At 37.8% G+C, this 22,402-nt stretch overlaps 1 protein-coding gene across 1 annotated transcript in view; it reads right to left on the bottom strand.

Moving 5' to 3' along the window:
- Nucleotides 1-10,612: 10,612 nt before the first annotated feature.
- LOC121737996 (homeotic protein ocelliless) overlaps nt 10,613-22,402 on the bottom strand; it is a 59,507-nt gene continuing 47,717 nt past the window's right edge. The window contains exons 3-5 of the mRNA XM_042129789.1: nt 19,214-19,368; nt 13,203-13,919; nt 10,613-12,887 (exon numbers count right to left, since the gene is read on the bottom strand). Coding sequence (XP_041985723.1) covers nt 12,600-12,887; nt 13,203-13,919; nt 19,214-19,368 — 1,160 coding nt within the window. The 3' untranslated portion in view covers nt 10,613-12,599. The remainder of the gene's footprint in view (nt 12,888-13,202; nt 13,920-19,213; nt 19,369-22,402) is intronic.

The raw sequence follows: 22,402 nt of genomic DNA, 5'->3' as shown, positions 1-22,402 counted from the left end.
CACTGTATAGTTGCAATCTCCCGTTCGCTATTTGCAGTGGCCACGTGACCCAAAATGGCGGATGAAATCGAATAAATCAAGCGGATTGGTGGTTAATCGGCCTTAGGACAGGAAACGTCTTCGCACCATACACAAACATAGTGTAATTGATATTGAGTATTATTTAAATGATTATCCATACTAATATTATAAATTTGAAGTGTGTCTGTTTCACTCTTCACGCTGAACGTGAACCAATTTCGATGAAGTTATTGAGAAATGCTTTGAGTCCCTAAAATTAACATAATATGGGTTTTATGCCCGAACTGAAGCTAGAGCCGTACATTTATGCGGTTCTAGTTTTTCAGTGATACTAAAAAAAATAGGATCATTGTAATTTTTATAAAAATTAGTCTATTATTTTCGTAGCAACTAGCAATGTTGCTACGAAAATCATATTTGTCTTTGTCGTAAGAGTTATTATTATATGTATTTCATATTATTGTTATTATCTTTGTCTTTTTCGTAAGAGTTATATTTCACATTGTTATCATCAAAGCATTTAAATTTTTTAGTATTAAGCAGTAAATTTGGTTTAGTTATACCGTAAGGTCACTTTTACATTAGTTACCATAAAAGGAAGTTCGTATTTCGCTTACGCCAACAAATTCTAACGGCAAATTGAAAAGTCCCCGAGTGGAGTACGCTCAATAGATGCCCACATCAAAGAAATAATTCGATAAACGAATTATCGAATAAGCAGAATTGGCACCTCCCTACACGGAACCGTCATTTAATTTGTTGCTGTCAACTTTGAAGAGATTGAGTTATTTTTTGCAAATAAAATGTTGATGATTAAAAAAAAACAATTGTACAAAATGTGAAATTTCTAACTAATATATATTTCGAGTAAAGAGCAAAATGCAAATGTAAATTTATTAATGAACAAGAAGACTTGAGTCAGGTTCTCTGTAAAATTTTTTTTTTGCTGCGTCTGGCTGTGGCAAAATGTAGATAGAGATGTTTTTCAGGAATTTACAATAGTAATATCCTAACATATTTGATATTATGTAGGCTTCTGGCAACTAGCTTTTGGAAGGCTGTACCGAATCTATAATATCATTACCCTTCCTTTTGGCTTCGCCGTTGGATAAAAGTAACATTCAAACCCTTATCGAATTTCCTCATAGAAAACTCATGCGTCAGATGTATTAAGAAAATGAATAATAAATCCCGTACCACAGACAATAGGGGCATTAGGCACCATAGACAAGAGAGAACAATTTTCAAGGGGGTTACCCGCGTCAAGTCTATTATTTATGGATTCTTTAACATGTAAGGACCGTTGAGGGACAAGGCACAAGGGCTGTTTACGGAGGGGCCACAGGTTCGATCCTAATACGTTGATAATTGAAAATGTAACATGATATTGATCCCATGGGAGTGAGGGAAATTCATTTTACATCTATTAGGTCTGGAAAGTTGTGGTTGGAGATCTTTTGATAGTTAATTTGCAGAAAAAATCTGCGGTCTCTTTTTCGAAGTTAAAATTTGGAATTCGATTTTCGAAATTTTAGTTTAGACAATATTACCTGTAAGGCTGTAACCTGCCTTGTAGCTGCTTGTAGTTTGTACTTTTCGATTTTTTTAATTATCTACAAAATATTTTTTGACATTTGAGAATTGTCGTTTCAACAAAAAACGGTTCCATTCCAACTTAAATCAAAGTAGCTTGCAATCGGAAAATGACGACGAGAGAAACAAAAGATATTAAAGATCAAAGATGTAGATTGTGCGGTAATAATACAATTTTTAGGAGTCGGTTAAACCAGCGCTAAATTGAATTGGAACGCTTTGCTGAACCCGACGAGAGTTCCTTTTACAATTTACCAAATTCAATTTCTCAAAGTCTCCGCAGGAAAAAAGTTATAATGGCCCAAATAGCAATTTCCAATTTCAAAAACATGCGAATTGCGAATTTGAATTTCTTTTTGTCTATGGTTGAATTACTTTTTTCGTGGTGAGGGCGGCAACGTTAATGAGGACTTTCATTCAAATTGTTTTTGGCGTATTTTTTCTAAAAGAAAACTTTACAGAATATATACCCACACCTACATTTAAATTCCTTACTAATATTATAAATGCGAAAGTTAGATTAGACTACTGAACCGATTGAGATCAAAGTTATCGTGTACAAGACACCTAATATTAGTTATTTAAATAATATTTTGTACCGTTATTGTATCTACGAGATAAATAAAAGATTATAAATACTATGAGTAAATGGGGAAACAGTACAACTATACCATATACGAAAAAATGCCATACCGCATAAAACAAATTCCATTTTCAAACTGTTGACCACAGACAAAAAGGCGGGAGTGCACTTAAAAAATTCAATAATGGCACAACATTTGTTTGAATTGAGAAGTGGAGTGGCGCATGCTGGCAGGTTTATTAAATACCCCGCTATGATACGTTAACTTTGCGCCATTTTGTGGACACTTGGGGGTTGAGGAGTTAATTATTTTACTGTACGCTTTATTCATGGCAGCAAACGCGGTTTCCTAAAAAAAAAGTTTATAACGGCCAGTGGAAAAAAAACTTGAAAATGGAACATAATTTCGCGTTTTGAAATAAGATGTAGAATTTATTTGGTTGTAAGATATGCGTAAGATTTTATTTACGTTATTTATGTGAGGCTGTATGTCTGTCTGTATATACGGCGACAGAGAGAGCAGCGGTGTACGCTGTTGTAATATGTATCGAGTGGGTTATTCTAGAACGTTCTCCTTGGAACGTTTTTGAAATTTTGAATTTATTTTTTTAATTTTAAATGTTGGAACATTTATTTGCCTGATGAGTGATGATTGATGCGTCGCTTCTTTGGTTTACTAGCTGATGTACTTTAACTTGGTACTACTAATATATATTCTGTGCTGTAAGTCAAAATTTTGTAATTTTGAATCATACTCTACGTCTATTTATTAAATTAACTGAGAAGTAAAAGTCTGAAACGATAAAAGTAAGTATTATTTTTTCGTAGACCTAAGTTTTTTTTCACAACAGTTATACATTGATATAAATGTAAAGAAAATGAAAAAGTATAGAGATAACAGCAACCTACTTTTCAACAAAAATCTCTAGTCTCTACTCGTTTAATTAAAAATATGATAGAGTAATGCAAAACAGAAGTTGAGCCAACTACTAAACAGTAATTGTAATAGCCGAGGGCACCATTTTAACGTTCTCGTGTCAACTATATGAAATTAAAAAAAAGAAAAGAAAAAAACAAAATGTAACAGAATGGACCTCTACGCGTACAGCCGTCAGGGGGAGGTACGGAGAGTGCGCGCGGAAGATAAGCGGCTTAACGCCGCATCCGAGCGAGACGGCAATATACACGACCCGCGCGAGATAGAATGAGACAACAGTATATCGATCAACCTGTCTGCAACTGTTACTGCGTATCACAAGCGACGGGATTCTGTTACAAAAAGACGTAAACGCGAGAAGGCTGTATTCGAATTTAGGCTATATATTGAGTACAGAAAGTTGGTTTTTCGTTGAACGGAGCGTGTTGTTACTTAAACAGCGTTGCTATGTTAAAATAAAAATACATTTTCCAGGAATATCTACGGAGTAAAGTTTGCTTAGCTATAGTTATGTACCTTACAATTTACCCCAACATCTAAACAACTAATTTAAAGGGAACGCTGAGATTTCTTATGAAATTGTCATTTTCAGTTTACCATTGATGCTATAACGTTGTTGTAATAAAGTAAAGCGCAGAAAAGTTTAAAATCTTCTAACTGTTAAAACTAAATATATTCGACAACGACTGAGAGCCAAGAGGAAACTAATATTACGCCAAATATATATAAAAAAAAACCTTATAAGTACCTGAACATTTCCTAATTTTTCTTCTGACTAGAATCCTTATCCGATCCTTTAAAATATTAAAATGAAATCAAAATTTAAAGAACTCTACATTTTCCCTACACAATTTACATACCCCGCGTTCCAGATGACGTTAGAAACGCTCACGCTCAAGACCGTAGTTGTTCCCGTTCCACTAGCATGTGAGCGTCAGTGATACAAACCCAAGTGGAACGGATTATGGATCGTTTTGAGCGTTTTGAGAAAAGTTTAAAAAAAGAACTATATTTTTTTTTATACATAGGTAAATTGAACCGAACTTGGATATTATCCTTTTCTTCAAGTCGTAAATAAAAGTAATTTTATTGTTTATAGTTACATTTATTTTACACATAAAATACATAATATTATATTTGTTTCGTTTTTAGTAAGTATTACATTTTTTTACTTAAGTAATCATATTTTAATATAGTTAAACTTTTATTATATTTGAGTTTTCACATTGAATCATATTTTAATAACAAACCCACATACTTTGAATATTGACTATTGTCACAATATAATATAAACGTTAGGTAACAATACCGCATAAATGCTTAGTCAAGTACGAGTAAGTAGTATAAATTATTATATTTTATAAGAAATCATTTGACCTTTCATTTAAAACAATTCATTTTCCAATCAAAATATTTCATTAAATGTTATTTAGTTTATTTAAGTAATTTAAATATTACATATTTGTAATGAAATAATAATAAAAAATTTTTTTGTCTCTACTCTCTCCTGAAAACTTTCGGAACATGGCTTTCGCGATATAGTTACGTTAAAATAAAAAAAAAAAAACTAGAACACCCACTTTGACCCATCTTCGTCAAGGGTCGTTTTGAGCGAAAATGATGACGTCATGAGTGACGTCATAGCCGCTATCAAAACGACCCCGGTCGCCAAAGGGAACGGCAGAAGGGGACGTTTTGAGCGTTTTGGTCAAAATTAACGTCATCTGGAACGCAGCCATAGTAAGAGATAGGAGTTAGAACTAACGAAATAACGCGTTCTAAAACTTCTAAATTCAAGTTTATACCGCAATGTTGGTATCGATTTCTCGATACGGTTTTGAATTTCGAATTTCGAACACCAGTAGCGTTCTTTTGCTTTACACTGACAATTTTTTTAAGCTACTGCCACGGACGTAAAAAAAATATGCATAGCCTTTATCGCAGGCTTTGCGCGGCGACCGAATCAAGTTTCGTAACGAAATACGCCTAACACCTCCACTTCGACCGGCAGACTTCGGCACGGTGTTTGTGTGAAATACTATGCAATAGCTTTACCGCGGCAGTCCTCGAGTGCCACATGTATTTTTATAATGGAGTAAGAGCCTAGTGGCAGCCAGACTTTACCTGTTTATGACTCCTATAGAGGTAAGAATGAACTATGGAGTTTCGGTCGCGTTTACTTTATGAGGTATCCTCTAAATCTGTTTAGCCTGACTTCATTGCTTGCATTTTATGCGTGAACAGCCTAAAGAATTCTTCCATAGCATATCAGAATCAGTTTACTTGTTTAAGAGGAGTCCACACCGCCGTTTTTCCATACAAACGTTGTCCAATGTTTCCTCCCTGGATAATGCCGGTAGAGTTATGATTTTTTTCTGAATATCTATGGCCACTATTAGCATGTCCTATGTTTTCTTTTTTTTCATAATTTTATTATTAAAAAAGATAAGAACGTCCAAAAACCCAAAAAAATGGCCAGATTTTCCTCTGTGTTCAAACACCCAGAAAACAAAACTGGCTAAAATATACAAAAAAAAAAATAAAACACAGGAACACAGCTCAAGCCTTGCTTTAATTCTTAATGAAAAAAGTACTTAAATCGGTTGAGTTTTGGAGAAGGAATCAGCGGACAACGAATCGAAGATTTTCTGTTATTTTATTAGAACTTTTGTCGTGTTGTCTCTATCGCGCTCTGCGGTGGGAGACTTGAGATTGGTGAGACAGCAATACATTTTCAAATACCTATTTTCAATTTCTCTCGCCCCGGCCCTGGTGTATCCTCTTAAGCTTCTATGTTTAAACATTTTCATTTATTTGGCAGACAGTCTATTTTAGACAGGCAGACTTTTACCGGTTTGCGATTTTTAGCCCCCAACGAAAAAGGGGGGTTATAAGTTTATATATCTGTTTGTCTGTCTGTCTGTGTGTGTCTGCCCTAGGCATCGTAGCATCCAAACGGCTGACTGATGTCACATCATCAGCCCGCCCACTGCTGAAAAATTTGGGTTTTTAAATTTCTTAATAGAGACAGGCAGACTTCGTATTAAGTATAAATAGACATTAATACGTTATTCGCTACAAAGTATAACGTCCTAAATACTCGGTAACTGATAGTTCAGCGACGGAAGCCCTGTGCAGCCGACACCTGATACCGGCGGGGGCTTATGTTATGACACCTAGAGAATCAATACAAGTAAAGAAAAAACAAATTGTCTATTGTATTCGATGGCTGGTGGAAAATTGTTGTAGGATTTTCACGTACGACTCCTAGACTAATTAATCGACACGTTAAAAAACTGTCTATGTTATTCCATTTTCAAATCAATTTGTGGAAATAATAATAGAACATGACATTCGCTATTCAAACTGATAATAAACTTACACAGTCTATTGCTATTTGCTAAGTACTCACATACGGTTTTGCCCGATCGAGCAATCACGTCGAGCAAAACCTGCGGCTTAGGCTTTCGCCCACAGTATTTATTACTCGATTTGGAGTAAAACCATCGAGCAAGACCGTATGTGAGTACTTAGCATTACACGTATAAGTAGGCACAAATTGAGTTATAAGTAGTAACTAGTAGTAAGTAGTAGGCACCTTGTTTTATGGAGATCCAATCCAAGAGAGTTCATATACATAGCACAAATTATAACACACTAGACGCAACTCCGTTTTTTTTTTTTGTGAAATAAGGGGGCAAACGAGCAAACGGGTCACCTGATGGAAAGCAACTTCCGTCGCCCATGGACACTCGCAGCATCAGAAGAGCTGCGGGTGCGTTGCCGGCCTTTTAAGAGGGAATAGGGTAATAGGGGAGGGTAGGGATGGGAAGGGAAGGGAATAGGGGAGGGTAGGGAAGGAAATAGGGTAGGGGATTGGGCCTCTGGTAAACTCACTCACTCGGCGAAACACAGCGCAAGCGTTGTTTCACGCCGGTTTTCTGTGAGAACGTGGTATTTCTCCGGTCGAGCCGGCCCATTCGTGCCGAAACATGGCTCTCCCACGTTAAAAACTGGTTTATTTACTGGTTGCTCCAAAACTGGTTTATCGCGCGGAAACCGTACATTATTCCGGGATAAAAAGTATCCTATGCCCTTTTCTGGGACTTATAGTATTTCCATACCAAATTTCAGCAAAATCGGTTTAGCGGTTTGGGCGTGAAAAGGTACCAGATAGACAGACAGACAGAAACATAAACACACAGGCACACTTTCACATTTATAATATTAGTAGGATATACAGGAAAAAAATATATCCACAGCCGAACATATAACCTCTTCCTTTTTGGAAGTCGGTTCAAAAAGGAACTTACCGATGTGAGACAAAGTTTAATAAAAACAATATTATAATTCGCCATCTTTTAAATAGTTGTAAATGATAGTTGATTGATTCCTTAGATGTCTGCCATATTTGTATGCGTAGGTATATTTTGAAGTCACATTAGCTTCGTATCTTTCTGTTTCAGCCTCTTGTCATTAAAATGGTAGATACTTAATCTTATAATTTTATACGTGGGAGAGCCATGCTTCGGCACGAATGGGCCGGCTCGACCGGAGAAATACCACGTTCTCACAGAGGCGTGAAACAGTGCTTGCGCTGTGTTTCGCCGATTGAGTGGGTTTACCGGAGGCCCAATCCCCTACCCTATTCCCTTCCCTACCCTCCCAAATTCCCTTCCCATCCCTACCCTCCCCTATTACCCTATTCCCTCTTAAAAGGCCGGCAACGCACCTGCAGCTCTTCTGATGCTGCGAGTGTCCATGGGCGACGGTAGTTGCTTTCCATCAGGTGACCCGTTTGCGTGTTTGCCCCCTTATTTCATAAAAAAAAAATCTCTCGATCGCGCATTCTTGGAAATCTATTGTTATTCTATTGTTATCGCGGTCGAATTCGACCGCTTGGGAGTTGATATAAAAGATTTCTGTTGAAAACTTGCAAGTTTTCAACAGAACTACGTTTTGGCATAAAAAAAATTCACTCGAAAAAAATATTTTATATGAAGCGGAGAATTACCCACACAGACAGGAGATTTTTTTTTCGAGTACGGTACATATTTTACTTTTGCACCTAACGTCTTTGCAATAAGCTGTAGATTATTGTCATTTGTCCATAACCAGTAAAGAGTAGATACCTGAGCATGACCTAAGCATTAAAATTTACCGGGTAAAGGATAGCAAGAATTTGTAGTTTATCCTATCCTCCTAAATTTCTTCTACATCATTTTGTACTGCTCTAATAAATTTGCAACTGCTCAGGAAACCACTTTTGATGACCAAATGATTTTACGGGGTTTCATTTCATACTTATTGTACTATCAGAGAAGTTGATGAGGGACCCACGTAGTTTGGTCGCGTTATGCCAAACCCAGCCGGACAGATCACAAATTGACCTGACCAAATGACGTTAGTCTGTAATCTGCCTAGTAATTAATTTCCTCGATGGTACATATTTACTATACCTGTATTATACCAACCGTTTTGAAAATTATAGTCCGCAGTTGCAACAGATGTCCAAAAGTCGCTTCGCTTCATGCTTTGCGTTGCTCCAAATACTTTAAATTCATCAAAGATATTGTGGGAGAGTAATGGATGCATGTTCAATGCTCTGTGACGAAAACTTCATGAAAATCGGTTTAGCAAACGAAAACGTTATGAAAATCGGTTCAGTAGATAATAGATATTTGTAGTCCGCCAAATCGTCATGAAGTTTGGGCTTAGAGCCTGTTTTATAAATGGTGATGGTCCTAGGCAGCCCTGGATTTATAATCATCGCCCCACGCGAAAAATGTACCATCCTCATCACCTTGATGAGTGACAGTCTTCCACCGTGCGTTTTTGCGTAACTTTCTGCCGCGCACTGTAAAACTCTGGAACGAATTGTCACCAGCAGTATTTCCGGACCTATACGACCTGCAAACCTTCAAGAAGAGAGCGTATTCCCTCTTAAAAGGCCGGCAACGCACCTGCAGCTCTTCTGATCTTCTGACCAACTACCGTCGCCCATGGACACTCACAAAGAGTGTCCATGGGCGACGGTAGTTGGTTTCCACCAGGTGACTCGTTTGCTCGTTTGCCCCCTTATTCATAAAAAAAACAGGCCGTATACGGCTTCGGGCTAGGGGCGGCAGCGTCCTGGAGGGACGGCAGATTTCGTACATGGGCGGCGAAAATAAAGTGGCCTACATTAAAAAATATAAATCCGGCACTCGTCCTAGGGCCAACTTGAATAAGTATAGATATAACGCCTCCGTGGTCCAGTGGTTAAGAGCGTGGCTCTTGACTCGGAGGTTGTGGGTTCGATTCGCGCGTTGGAAACATGCTATTTCCAAGTTTGGTTAGGACAATGCAGGCTGATCACCGGATTGTCTGACAAGTAAGAAAAGTCGGTCCTGCGCCTGATCTCTCGCCAGTCGTATCAGTCGTCCGTCCCACTGGGTTACGAGAGTACACGCTTGGGCACTATAAAATTACTCCTGCGTAGCTGGCCTGGTTTTAATGAAACCGGCCACCGTCACCGAAACCGGTGTGGGAGTTATTATTATTAGTTGGTCAAAATATCATGCCATTATCTTTCACAAATACGGAGAACGAGATTTGATTACACTATAGATGTTGCCCAATGCCCGCAACTTCGTTGATCGGGGGCAACCGTACATTTTCCCTTTGCTCGAAATTACAGCATATCCGTATAACGTTTTATTTCAAGTGGTTCAGCCGTCTTAAGCTCTGGTTTCCTCCAAGAGAGGTGCCGTCGTGTGGCGGCCGTGATGCAGCGGTGAATGACGTCACTAGATCGTTGTCTACGTGGGCGGTAGCCGATATGGCGCGGTTTCCTAGAGAATGGTGTCAATTATACCGTTCTCTAGGAAACCGCGCCATATTGCTTACATGGACAACGTTCTAGTGTCGTCATTCACCGCTGTATTGCAGCCGCTGCATGACGGCGCCGCTCTTGGAGGAAACCAAAGCTTGCGAGGAGAGATAGCCATAGCCATCGAGGAATTTGATTTTTAGTCAGTTGACATTTATTTACATTTATATCAACAAAACGGGTGTTGTATTTATTTTACCCATTTAACTATCTACTGAATACGGTGCCTCGATTTGCGTGAAAATAATACAGACGAACGTCATTTGGTCGGATCATGACAATTGTTAATTGTGGTCTATCGGCTGGGTTTCTTCATCTGACTTCTCTGATAGTACTTTTACAAATCTACAATTGCCTGGACCATAAGCCAGACTGACGCAAGTGGTCCTAAGGATGGCACTAGCTGGCTATGGCTTCTTTAAATTAAATGGTTATAGCTTCTTAGCCATACTATCTGGTACCCAGTTTTTGACCATAAAATATTCATCCATTTAGATTTGAGGCTTTAGTTACAAACTCCCACGGCCACACATCATGCTGTATCAGTTAATTTTATCAATATCTATGCAACTTTAATGCTAGGTTAGGGTTAAAATAAAATCAGATATAAATGCATATATTCGGATTTATTATTAATCAATTAATAATACAACTTAACTTAAAAAAAATACATTGACTCAAACGTGGTACAATTTGTATCCTAACTTAGCTAGGTCGAAGCAATAACACTATAAATTACATTTTACTTACAACGCCATCTACAATAAAATTATATCCATAAAATATTCCTTCGGGATTTTGTGTTAGATTAATAAAATCGTCAACAAAAAACTTGTATCAATTCCATTTATCTTTTTGTAGTATTGCTCAATTTTATTTAAATATTAGAAATATCTTTCTTAAATAATTAATTCAATCTAAGAGGGATATTTCCATTCATATATCAATTATAAAACAAAGGTCCCAGAATCGACCTTTGCGTAACACCCGATTAATTTCTATGCGACTTGATTTTTAAGAATTTCATTAGTTTACTGGTGGCACAAGTAATGTTGATTTGCGAAAATCTATTAAAATTTATCGTGAGACCACCCATAGCCACATTTTCCAGGGCCAAACTTGATCTCAGTGATAGAGAACGCCTTACAAAATTCTATCGATTTTTGCTTTCAACTAAAATTAAATATATTATTTCTTATATACATAAACTTCTCAGTCATTGGAATGGCATTCGCCTAGGACTCTACAAAACCTAAAACCTTCAAATTCGCTACCACCACGCGTGACGCCCGTACCAAAAAAAAGTTTGTCAACGTCTAAAAGTGTCAAAGGTACGCCCTATCCCTACTCTAATAGTTACAATTAAAATAACTTATATTTTATCCTAACTGTACAAATTATACGATATACTTTTTTACAGTCATTTCTATTTTTTTATAAAATACTGTTGATCGCTCCATCCTCGAGAACATTCTTAAAAACACGCAAGTGTCATGGCGGACTGAAAAATCTCAGACATATTTACAGTGTCACTCTCCGATGGCAGTGCAATCAACGAACCACAATGTTTCACTAAACAATAGCACGCACATTTACAAATTCATTTAAAAAATAAACCTTAACACGTCTTATATACAAAACAGCTACTCTTAATGTAAATAAGTGATATGATTTAAGGAATGTAAAAGAAATTTCGCAAAGTAAAGCTAAGTTAGGCCAGAGACTAGCATCCAGGCTGAAGTGGCATTTTAGGCCTCGATTATTACTTCGATGTTAATTTTATTAAGTGGTTTCGTTATAATTGGCATCAATTGCTAATGAGAGTTGAAATAATCTTTTAAGTAGACACGATATACGATTATTATTATTGGATCGTTTTCATTAACATTTTGAACATTGGAGACAAAAAAATATTGTTCTTTTCTTTTAATTTTCTTGGCTGCCTGAATAACCAATACTTAAAGTAGATCCATTGATAAACTGTTTTTTATTATAACTGATATGTTTTTGTGACGTATTATCGTCTTGTACAAATATAGCAATAAGAATTAAGATGATTCAGAAATCGACACGTATTTAAACAACTTGACATAAATTAAAAATTCTTGAGTAAAACTAGGCATTTCATTGTGTTGGGCACTAGAAAATTTGATTGGAACTTAATTCATCGTAACTCTTATTGAAATATAAGTTGATATAGATGATGCGATAAATAAAAATGAATCAAATTGTTTGACACGCACACAATATTTACAAAACCATTGAAACCCAACATATAGGCCGAAGATGGCAATATAGTTCTTGTAATTAACAAGATTAGAACTTAAGTTGAAATTGCAACTACAAAGATGACTGTAACTTAGGAATAATGAACAAGATCTTGAATTACAAGAACTATATAAATGCAATGAGAATGGACTCAACATTTGAGCAATGCTATCAATGAATCAACCAGTTTTTAGAAAGAGACAAAGCAATGGAATTTTATATCATTTTCTCACGTATCTTTAGAAACATTTCTAGAAAATGGTCAAGGCGGAGACAGTATTGTATCCATTCAAATGATTTCTTAATCCTAATATCGACTAGAAACACTACACCATATTAATACCGTACTTTTCAGGCGCAAAGTAGCTGTTACCTGAGTTGGAGAAGTTCGTGATCTGCGATGCTTGGAGCATGCTTAAGTGTGGGGGGTTTTGGGACTGGTTTTCCGGGGATTCCTGGCCTGAGGTGAGCAGGTTGTGGCCCGGCCAGGCGGCAGGGGGTGACGCGTTGCTGAAAGACACTTGGTTGTAGAGCTGGTTGCCGTTGGGGGTGAGGTTGTGGCTGTGGTGACTCCCATGTGACTGGTTCACCGCAGATCCGTTGAAGTATTCCATCTGAAATGAAGAAGCTGGTTAGCCATTTTGTTTTCAAGATGAAACCCGTGAGACATGACACAAAACTTCAAGAAGTGTGTGTCGATGTCAAGTTTTGTGCTGTGTCTTATGATTTAGACCATCTGTATACCTTTGGAGTCCTTAGTATAGCTATGGATATGGATTTGTAAAATATACTGCGTTGTTTTCGTTTATAATACGAAGTAAAATCTTATAAAACGTTTGAAACAAGAATTTTCGTATTTATGCCTCAAGAATTTTTCACAATTTAAACGTTTGACAGAAAAGATCTATGACAATAAAATGCATAATTACCTGGCTGGGATAGTACGGGGAGTTGTAGGCGGCCTGCCCATACCCCTGGTGGTGGTGGGAGCTTGAATAGCTTCTGATGTAGTCCGACGTCCCCGGCCAATGGAAGGAGTTATAGCTGTCTGGATGGTACACATTTCCTGGGCCGTTCAGGTTTTGGGGCGTGATGGGAGGCGATGGGGTGGTCATGATGGACGAGTTTGATCCCAAAGGAGTCAGATTACCAGTCAGACGGGAGCTGTACTGGTCTTTCACGATGTTGCTCGAGAATTTCTCCGAGTAATCCACCTTGGAGTAGTCCAGTCTCTTCGGGCTGTTGTACAACTCCTGCTTCGGGGCGACGCCATAGTTGTGGACGTTCATCGCACTGGGGGATGAGTCTTTGCGTGTATCGTTGTAGTGGTGTGATATTATGTTCTTGTTGACGTTGGATTCATAGCTGGATCCCGCCGTTTCCTTCTTGCAGATCACGTTAATGGGTGGACTGACTGACGTAGCTGGCGTGGGGAGGACAGGCGATGATGTGGTGTTGGATGTGTGTGTGGTTAGACTTGAGTTGGTGCTTGTGATGGGTTTGGAGGTGGATATCTTGGAACTGCTACTCTTGATCGTATTGCTTGACGATATCGTCTTGGAGTTGGAAGATTTGCTCGATATCTGCGTGTTTGTCTGCTGCTGCAGCTGCTGTCTGCATTTTGCTCTTCGGTTCTTAAACCAGACCTGTTGGAAGAGAATTCCTATTAGTTGCGATACTCGCATTTTGAGTCTGAAGGTTTGTAAGGATGGATTGAGGACAGTAATTATTCTTATTTCACGCAACTACTTAACGGATGACGATAAATTTTTGTATAATAATGGTTTATGCACCCGAGTAACTAATAAGCTACATTTAATTTTGGAAATAGCAGAGTTTTCCAGGGGAATACCTAATGTATGTGCGCATAGCCGCGTAATTATTATCTAAAGTGGTTTCCAACGTATTGATTTCGAAAACTTATTCTAATAGAGTTCTTTGTTGCATTCGGTTACATTTTTTGGCGTCACAGCCATTGAAAAAGTTTCGTTCTTGGTTCATTCAAATTGAACAATATTACAATGCTACTAATCCGTTGCTGTTATTGTATGCCACACGTCCCAGTGATTTATATTGTCTATGACATCTGCAGTTTCATTGTAACGATTAATTATTTACTTATGTAGTTTTTTTGGGATGTTTTTAAAAGATGTCAAAAGTCTATTATAATATTTACTAGCTTCGTACAAGAAAAAGTGTAATGTAGCACTCGACCGCATTAAATTTCAAAACGGTCCCAAACAGTGAAAAAAGTGGCCCAATTTTTGCATACTTTCGCATCGACATGATATTATACGTCTATTGGGTTATTAGTTTCTTCCACATTTTTATTCATATATGAACGGCCTAGGCCAATAACTAGCTGCCTATCCATTAATGCAGCTATCTAATTTACATAATCTTCAAAATTAAAACCTCTTTAGAGATAACCACCCAAGATTTTTGAACTTCGAACGTCAACGCATTAACCAATCGAATGCGTTCCAAATTTCAAATTCGAATTTCGAATCATTTAATCCCCCATTGTTTGGAGTTTGACAGTAAGCCGTGCGCGTGGTGAAAAAAATATCAGCTTGCGAGTGATATTTTAACAATAAACTTTTCAATTATAAATAAAATATGGGATATGAAAGCATACTACGGTGGAACTAAAATCTAAATTGATAAAATGCATGATACGTATTGTGTTATGTCCTTTTATAATAATAAATAGGAACTGAAATAAAATAGGTAATATCGGAAATCACTTCATTTTTGTTGGTAAATGTTATTTAAACTGTTGAAGTTTTTGATATTTTGAATTTTCCTCTCTTAGGCTGGCCTCACACAGCCGGAATTTCATAATCGGAAATTCATATTCTTACAGATCGATCTATGGAATTCATAATCTCAAAAATCTGAATGTGTGTGGAGCGTACTGATATTATATGGTATTCCGGTCTTTCTGAATTAATAATATGAATTCAGATTATGAATTCAGATTAACATTCCGGCTGTGTGAGACCGAGGCTTTATACTTCTAGTTAAATAATTGTTAACATAATCTTATATCTTTAAACGAGCAATTCTTGTATATTATAATATATAATTGGAATCTCGGAATCGGCTCCAACTATTTTCATGAAATTTAGAATTAGTATATAGGGGGTTTCGGGGGCGATAAATCGATCTAGCTAGGAATCATTTTTAGAAAATGTCATTTTATTTGTATTTTATCGAATACCGAGCAAAGCTCGGCCAAATAGCTAGTATAATTGTAACATTTTTCTCTCTTTTCAAGCCTCTACACGGCAAATTAATTTTCAAGTACTTAGCACATTAAAAACCTTAAAAATCATCGACCAAAAAAAATATCATCAATATAAAAATTTTACCCTCTAGCGCATCAGGGGTATTATTTCACCCCGCTTCGTTAGCGAGATGCTATCTTATCACTGATGACCGATAAGATATGCCAATTAGCGTGCAAATTCGTGCCGGGGTTGCTGGGATCTTGATAATATTAATTAAAATATTATAGCCGGAGAAATTATTTTGAAAATTGAATTGAAATTTTAGTACTTAATTTTCAAAGCTAGTTTTGGATATTTCTGAAGTCTCGATAGTGTTACCCGACGGCAACTGATAATATTATTTCCTTAGCCGGAATTCTAAGAGAAATAATAATCTCTCATAATCAATTTCTAGGGTAAAAAAAATCTCGCTCATTAGTAATGAATAAAATGATACATTTATTAAAATACTAGCTGTTGCCCGCGACTTCGTCCGCGTGGACTTCAGTTTATAGCGCGCGATGTCAACAAAATTGGTGTCAAAAGCTTTTATAAAAAAAAAACCTTGGTACCCCTTAAATCAAAACAGCTGTGCAGTGTGCACATAATAATATTTCAATTTTTTTAATTAAACTTTATATTTTATGCCAAATTTTAAAGCTTATTTAGCCCTCAATTACACAACTTTACCCATAAACTATTTATCATTGATAGGTTTAAGGTTATGTCACTGGCTCACTGCATAGATAAAGTACTGATTTATTAAATAACGTACTTAAGAAATAACAATCGAAAAAAATCGGAAACTGAATGTAAGATAATACCACCTCTTATAGAAAGACTTTCGGGAAAGCGTTAGTGCGATGTAGGAGACGCACGGCGCCATCTATTTTGAATTTTTGGAACTAACGTAATTTGAACAAATTTACGCATTTTCACCCCCTTACAACGCTTTTTTCCAGTAAAAAAGTAGCCTATGTCCTTTCTCAGGCTTTAGACTATCTGTATACAAAATTTCATTACAATCGGTTCGGTAGTTTTGGCGTGAAAGCGAGACAGACAGACAGACAGACAGACATACAGAGATACTTTCGCATTTATAATATTAGTATAGATTATTTAATTTTAGTCGATTGCAGCGAAGCCTAATAATTTTTTACAGTCTGTGTATTTTAGCGCCTGAGTAGTTTATTTGCTAATCTGAAGTGTCATTAGATTCTTAATTAAAAGGTCAGGATATCATAATTTGAAATGAATTCAAATTTTTCTATTTTCAAATATGTTGGAATCGGTGAAAGCCGCCCTAAGAAACTCGCAAAAATTTGCAAAATCAAGTTCGAATTTTCAGCTTCTAATAATTCTCCTTCTGTACATAGACTAAAAATATAACTGACGTCACAATGTTCAACAGTAGCGGCCAATTTATCAAATTCTGTCAATTGACTTACGTGAGGGCGGCCTCGGGGCGAGGATTAACCCCCAATGGGGTCCCCGCGACCCCCGGAATGAGTTAATAATGGAAAAGAGCAAAGAAGCAGATGTGATTATGCCCATTAGGCCATTTCGCGATCTTCTAATTAATTAGTTTCGGGGGGTTAGTATTGTAATGATAGTTTGTATGTAAACTTTTATACAAACAACATTTTTAGACAGGAATATACCTGTTAGTAAGAACTAGGGCTGCCATCACCCAAATTGCATTCGCCGGTCAGGCAGGACCAAAATTCCCGGACATTCGGCCGAAATGTGGTTATTTCCCCGGACACCTCTATATAAACAGTATTTACGATAACCTCTTGCCAATTTTTGCTTCTCCAACAAGAATTTGTAAAAATCTGACTAACTCAAGTCCGTGCAAGAAACCGTGTGTATGCTTAGCGAGATTTTATCTTTCGTTAATTAGTAGAAGTGTCCGGATTTCACCCGGACACTTTTCAAAACTTCAAACTAGGACAAATCCGGGGAAACCCGGATGGATAGCAGCCCTAGTAAGAACCCACCTATGATGACTTGTTTTCTGTACCTATAGTCTACCTATGATTTCGAAACCCAGGATACGACATAGATGTAGTGTACCATCGAGGAGGTTGATTCCTATGCAATTGACAGACCAACGTTATTTGGTCGAATATGTCAATTCAATGTTAATTGTGATCTGTCAGCTGGGTTTGACGTAAAGAAACCAAACTACTTACAGAGTAGACAGAATGATAGAGTATGCCGACTTAGAACTGATGTTGAAATTTTTAAATTTGACGTATTAAGACGAAAATCGTCGCCAGGGTTGTTAAATTGTTACATACGAATTTAAAACTATGACATATTCGCTGGACGTGTTCCTCTTTGGTCGCATTGTTGTTTGTGTTTTGGCACATACGATTAAAATTGTCAGAATCCAATTTTGAAATCTTTATTTTAAATATTTAAAAACAAATTATATCAGCCAGCGCGAGGCACATTCCGTTCATAATCCTAGTGAAACCCGACGAATTTGACAGATATTGAAACCTGTCCGTCTCTTTGCAGTCGAACTACTGGTCGTTATGTCTATTGTGCTACTTAGGTCCCCGATTTGCATAGGAATCAACTTCTGTGATAGTACATACAAATATCAGTTCCGTCGGGTAGCCAGGCATGAGAGTGAGTTTCGTTGGATAACTCTACGAAGTACGAACGAAATCGAAGTTACGTTGGATAACGCTAAGAATAAGAGATAGTTTCGTTAGCTCGTAGTACGTAGAGTAACGCTAGTAACCTAAGGGCCTGCTTCACCACTTTCTGATAAAGTGCGTGGGAGAGCCATGCTTCGGCACGAATGGGCCGGCTCGACCGGAGAAATACCACGTTCTCACAGAAAACCGGCGTGAAACAGCGCTTGCGCTGTGTATCGCCGAGTGAGTGAGTTTACCAGAAGCCCAATCCCCTACCCTACCCTCCCCTATTCCTTCCCTTCCCATCCCTGCCCTCCCCTATTACCCTATTCCCTCTTAAAAGGCCGGCAGCTCTTCTGATGCTGCGAGTGTCTATGGGCGACGGAAGTCGCTTTCCATCAGGTGACCCGTTTGCTCGTTTGCCCCCTTATTTCATAAAAAAGGGCCGAATAGGCTATTCACAACTTTTTCGACAGATTCTCCATATTTGATCTGTCAAATTAAATTGTGAATAGCCTAATTCGGAATTATCAGGAAGGGGTGAAACAGGCCCTAATAAATATTACGTTCCGTAACGCAACTTTCGTTACAATTTCAGATACGGTTATATCTAATATCTAGTTAGTATACTATACGCCTCCGTGGTCTAGTGGTTAAGAGCGTGGCTCTCGACTCGGAGGTCGTGGGTTCGATTCCCGCGTTGGAAACATGTTATTTCCAAGGACAATGCAGGCTGATCACCTGATTGTCTGACAAGTAAGATGATCCATGCGTCGGATGGGCATGTAAAAAGTCGGTCCTGCGACTGATCTCTAGCCGGTCGTGTCGGTCTTCCGTCCCACTGGGTTATGAGGGTGAAGGAATAGAGAGTGCTCTTGTGTACTGCGCACACACTTGAGCACTATACAATTACTCCTGCGTACCTGGCCTGGTTTCAATGAAACCGGCCACCGTCACCGAAACCGGTGTGGGGAATTATTATACACACTCATTATGGAAAAACATAAAGATACACACCTGGACCCTGGACTCCGGCAGGTTGATCTTCAGAGCCACCTCCTCCCTCATGAAGATGTCGGGGTACCTGGTCTTCCCGAACAGCGCCTCCAGCACGTCGAGCTGCGCCCGCGTGAAGGTAGTCCGCTCGCGACGCTGCTTTCGGGGGTTCACACCTGGAAGAGGGGTTGAGTTGAGTTGTGGTGTTACGTTCACACCTGGAAGAGGGGTTGAGTTGAGTTGTGGTGTTACGCTCAGACCTGGAAGAGGGGTTGAGTTGAGTTGTGGTGTTACGTTCACACCTGGAAGAGGGGTTGAGTTGAGTTGTGGTGTTACGTTCACACCAGTAGTGCTAGCACGGCGACCAGCGGAAATGCGAAAGTATGGACAAACTGTGGAGATAAACTTAAGGTGCCGTTCCGATCTTTTTTAGTTCCGAATAATTCAATTAAAAAGCCACTTTATGACAGACTATAGTTCTAAAAATTCAAATAATGTGTCATAAAGTGGCATTTTAATTGAATTTTTCGGAACGAAAAAAGATCGGAACGGCACCTCAGGTTTATTTCCACAGTTAGTCCATACTTTCGCATTTCCGCTGGTCGCCGTGCTACCGCTACTGGAAGAGGGGTTGAGATGAGTTGTGGTGTTACGTTCACACCTGGAAGAATGGTTGAGTTGAGTTGTGGTGTTACCTCTTCATCTCTTCATGCTTCAGTGAATGAGCCGATTTAGATGGGTGTCTCAAGATATAAATGTATAAGATAGTTTTTGTCGTGGAAATATGTACGAACGAATTTTGTCTCAACGGAGTTGCGGGCGTCATATAGTTACCTACGTGATAAATAAACGAATGATGACAATATGAAAATTTAAATGTAAATTTTATTATACGCCAAAATTAAATTAAAATTCTCGTATAAATATAAAGTTAATATCATCATTACCAAATCGATTTCAACGACCGCCCCCGCACTTGTATATGTTGTAGTGATGCGGAAATATTGTCGATATCGATATGAAATTATCGATCGATTTGTATCGGGCCCGCGATTTAATCCGACGTGACAAAACTAAGTGATAATACTTTAGGGTGTGTACGTGTTCCTTGTAGAGAGTTCACTGTGAAAGTAGCAGCGCTGAAAGACCAAATTTCACTTCACTTTTGTATCGGGAAACTCGTGACGCTCGGGCACTTGCCCATACAAAAGTGAAAAAAAAATTGGTCTTTCAGCGCTGCTACTTTCACAGTGAACTCTCTACAAAAAACACTCTCTACTTTAGGGTGTGTATACACCCTAAAGTATTATCACTTATTTTTGTTACACACTGTATTACACTAAATGACGCCCTCCGTTTGTAACGACAACTCCGTTGCGTAAAAATTAGTTTATCGCGCGGGAACCGTACTCTTTTTCGGGGTAAAGGTATCCCATGTCCTTTCCCGGGACTCAAAGTTTGTCCATACCAAGTTTCAGCGAAATCGGTTCAGCGGTTTAGGCGTGAAGAGGTAACTAACAGACAGACGGACAAACGGGAAGTAGGGATACCTATAGATATTCAAAATCAGTGTCAGGGGACTGATTATATAATATCAGTGCTTAGCGGGGCTATAATGGTCACATTTAGCAATTCCTCTCAATCAATTCAGCAAATGAATTGTCAAAACTTTCAAACTGACGAGAGTGACCATTTTGCAATTTGAAAAATTATTAATAATTAATATTATGATTCATAATATGATTAAAACTTTTTAATCGGGACTTAACGCGACTTATTTAAGTAGTAATGTTACAACGAGTACATACTTTTTCTCGACGTTTATTTACTACTAGAATAAGTCGCGTTAAGTCCTGATTAAAAAGTTTTAATTATAATGCAACGCGAAAGTTTAAAATTTCATAATATGATTCTTCTCCAAAGCTACGATTTTAGCCCCGTAGGTCTAGTCTGGATTCTATTTAAAAGCAAAAAAATATTCTCATATATTATATACCTACTTCAAAAGAAAAAAATTTTGAAGATTTGGTTTATTATACCTACAAGTAGTCATTCCATAAGAAAAAATATTTAACAATCAAATTTTGAACCATTGTAAAAAGTGTTGTTTAAATTTTACATAAGTGGAAAAGATTTCAACGCGTACGAGTCTATTAGTACTGCACTGCAGCACTGACCCTATAGACTCTCGCTATGAAAGGCTATCTTTAGTATGTAAAAATTATCGATAAAGTGATGTCCCATCACTAGTCACTACCAATAAATCATAAGGTCAAACTGCCAAAGATTTGTTGTCTCATAAAAATATCAATTTATATCCCGTCATAATTATGTTTGATTTTATTAATCGACATCCATACTAAATATTATAAATGCGAAATTGTGACTGTCCGTATGTTACCTCTTCACGCCCAAACCGTTGAAGCGATTTTACCGAAATTTGGCATGAAGATACTTTGAGTCCCGGGGAAGGACATAGGATACTTTTTATCCCGGAAAAAATGTACGGTTCCGCCGCGATAAATGAGTTTTAGCGCAACGGATTTGTCATCTAGTAGTTTATATTTATCCATCACTAGCTGTCCCGGTGAACTCCGGTCACTTTAAAACCTTCCCTGGACTTCTACGAATATTTTATGACTAAAATTAGCCCAATCCGTTCAGCCGTTTTCGAGTTTTAGCGTTACTAACACAATTGAAAATCCTTCCTACTTTCTACTAATATTATAAAGGCGAAAGTTTGTTTGGATGTATGGATGTGTGGATGTATGGATGTTACTCTTTCACGCAAAAACTACTGAACGGATTTTAATGAAACTTTACAATAATATAGCTTATACATCAGAATAACACATAGGCTACAATTTTAACCGACTTTCAAAATGGGGGAGGTGTTATGTTCGTTTTCTTATATTCAACGATTACTCCACCGTTTGTTAATCGATTTTCAAAATTTTTCTTTTGGTATATAGGGTATCACCCCAATTTGGTATTATATTCACAAAAGTGGTGATCTGATGAAGGATCCATAAGTAATCGAGGCAACTCCTCAAAACTTATAGGGAAACATGTGGTGACGTCGGTTTCGTGAGAAGTATTCTAAGCATATGCTACCAACAAGTAAGATTTTGCACCGAGATATACCTGGTATACCGTGGTTCGGAAGGTGCTGAGAGAACTCCTGATTCTTTATAGATACAAGTTTGGGAG

The sequence above is a fragment of the Aricia agestis genome, chromosome 22 (assembly GCF_905147365.1).
Source record: "Aricia agestis chromosome 22, ilAriAges1.1, whole genome shotgun sequence".
Taxonomy (NCBI): domain Eukaryota; kingdom Metazoa; phylum Arthropoda; class Insecta; order Lepidoptera; family Lycaenidae; genus Aricia; species Aricia agestis.
The sequence above is the reverse complement of the archived record's forward strand: the minus strand, read 5'-3'. Positions and strand labels throughout refer to the sequence as shown.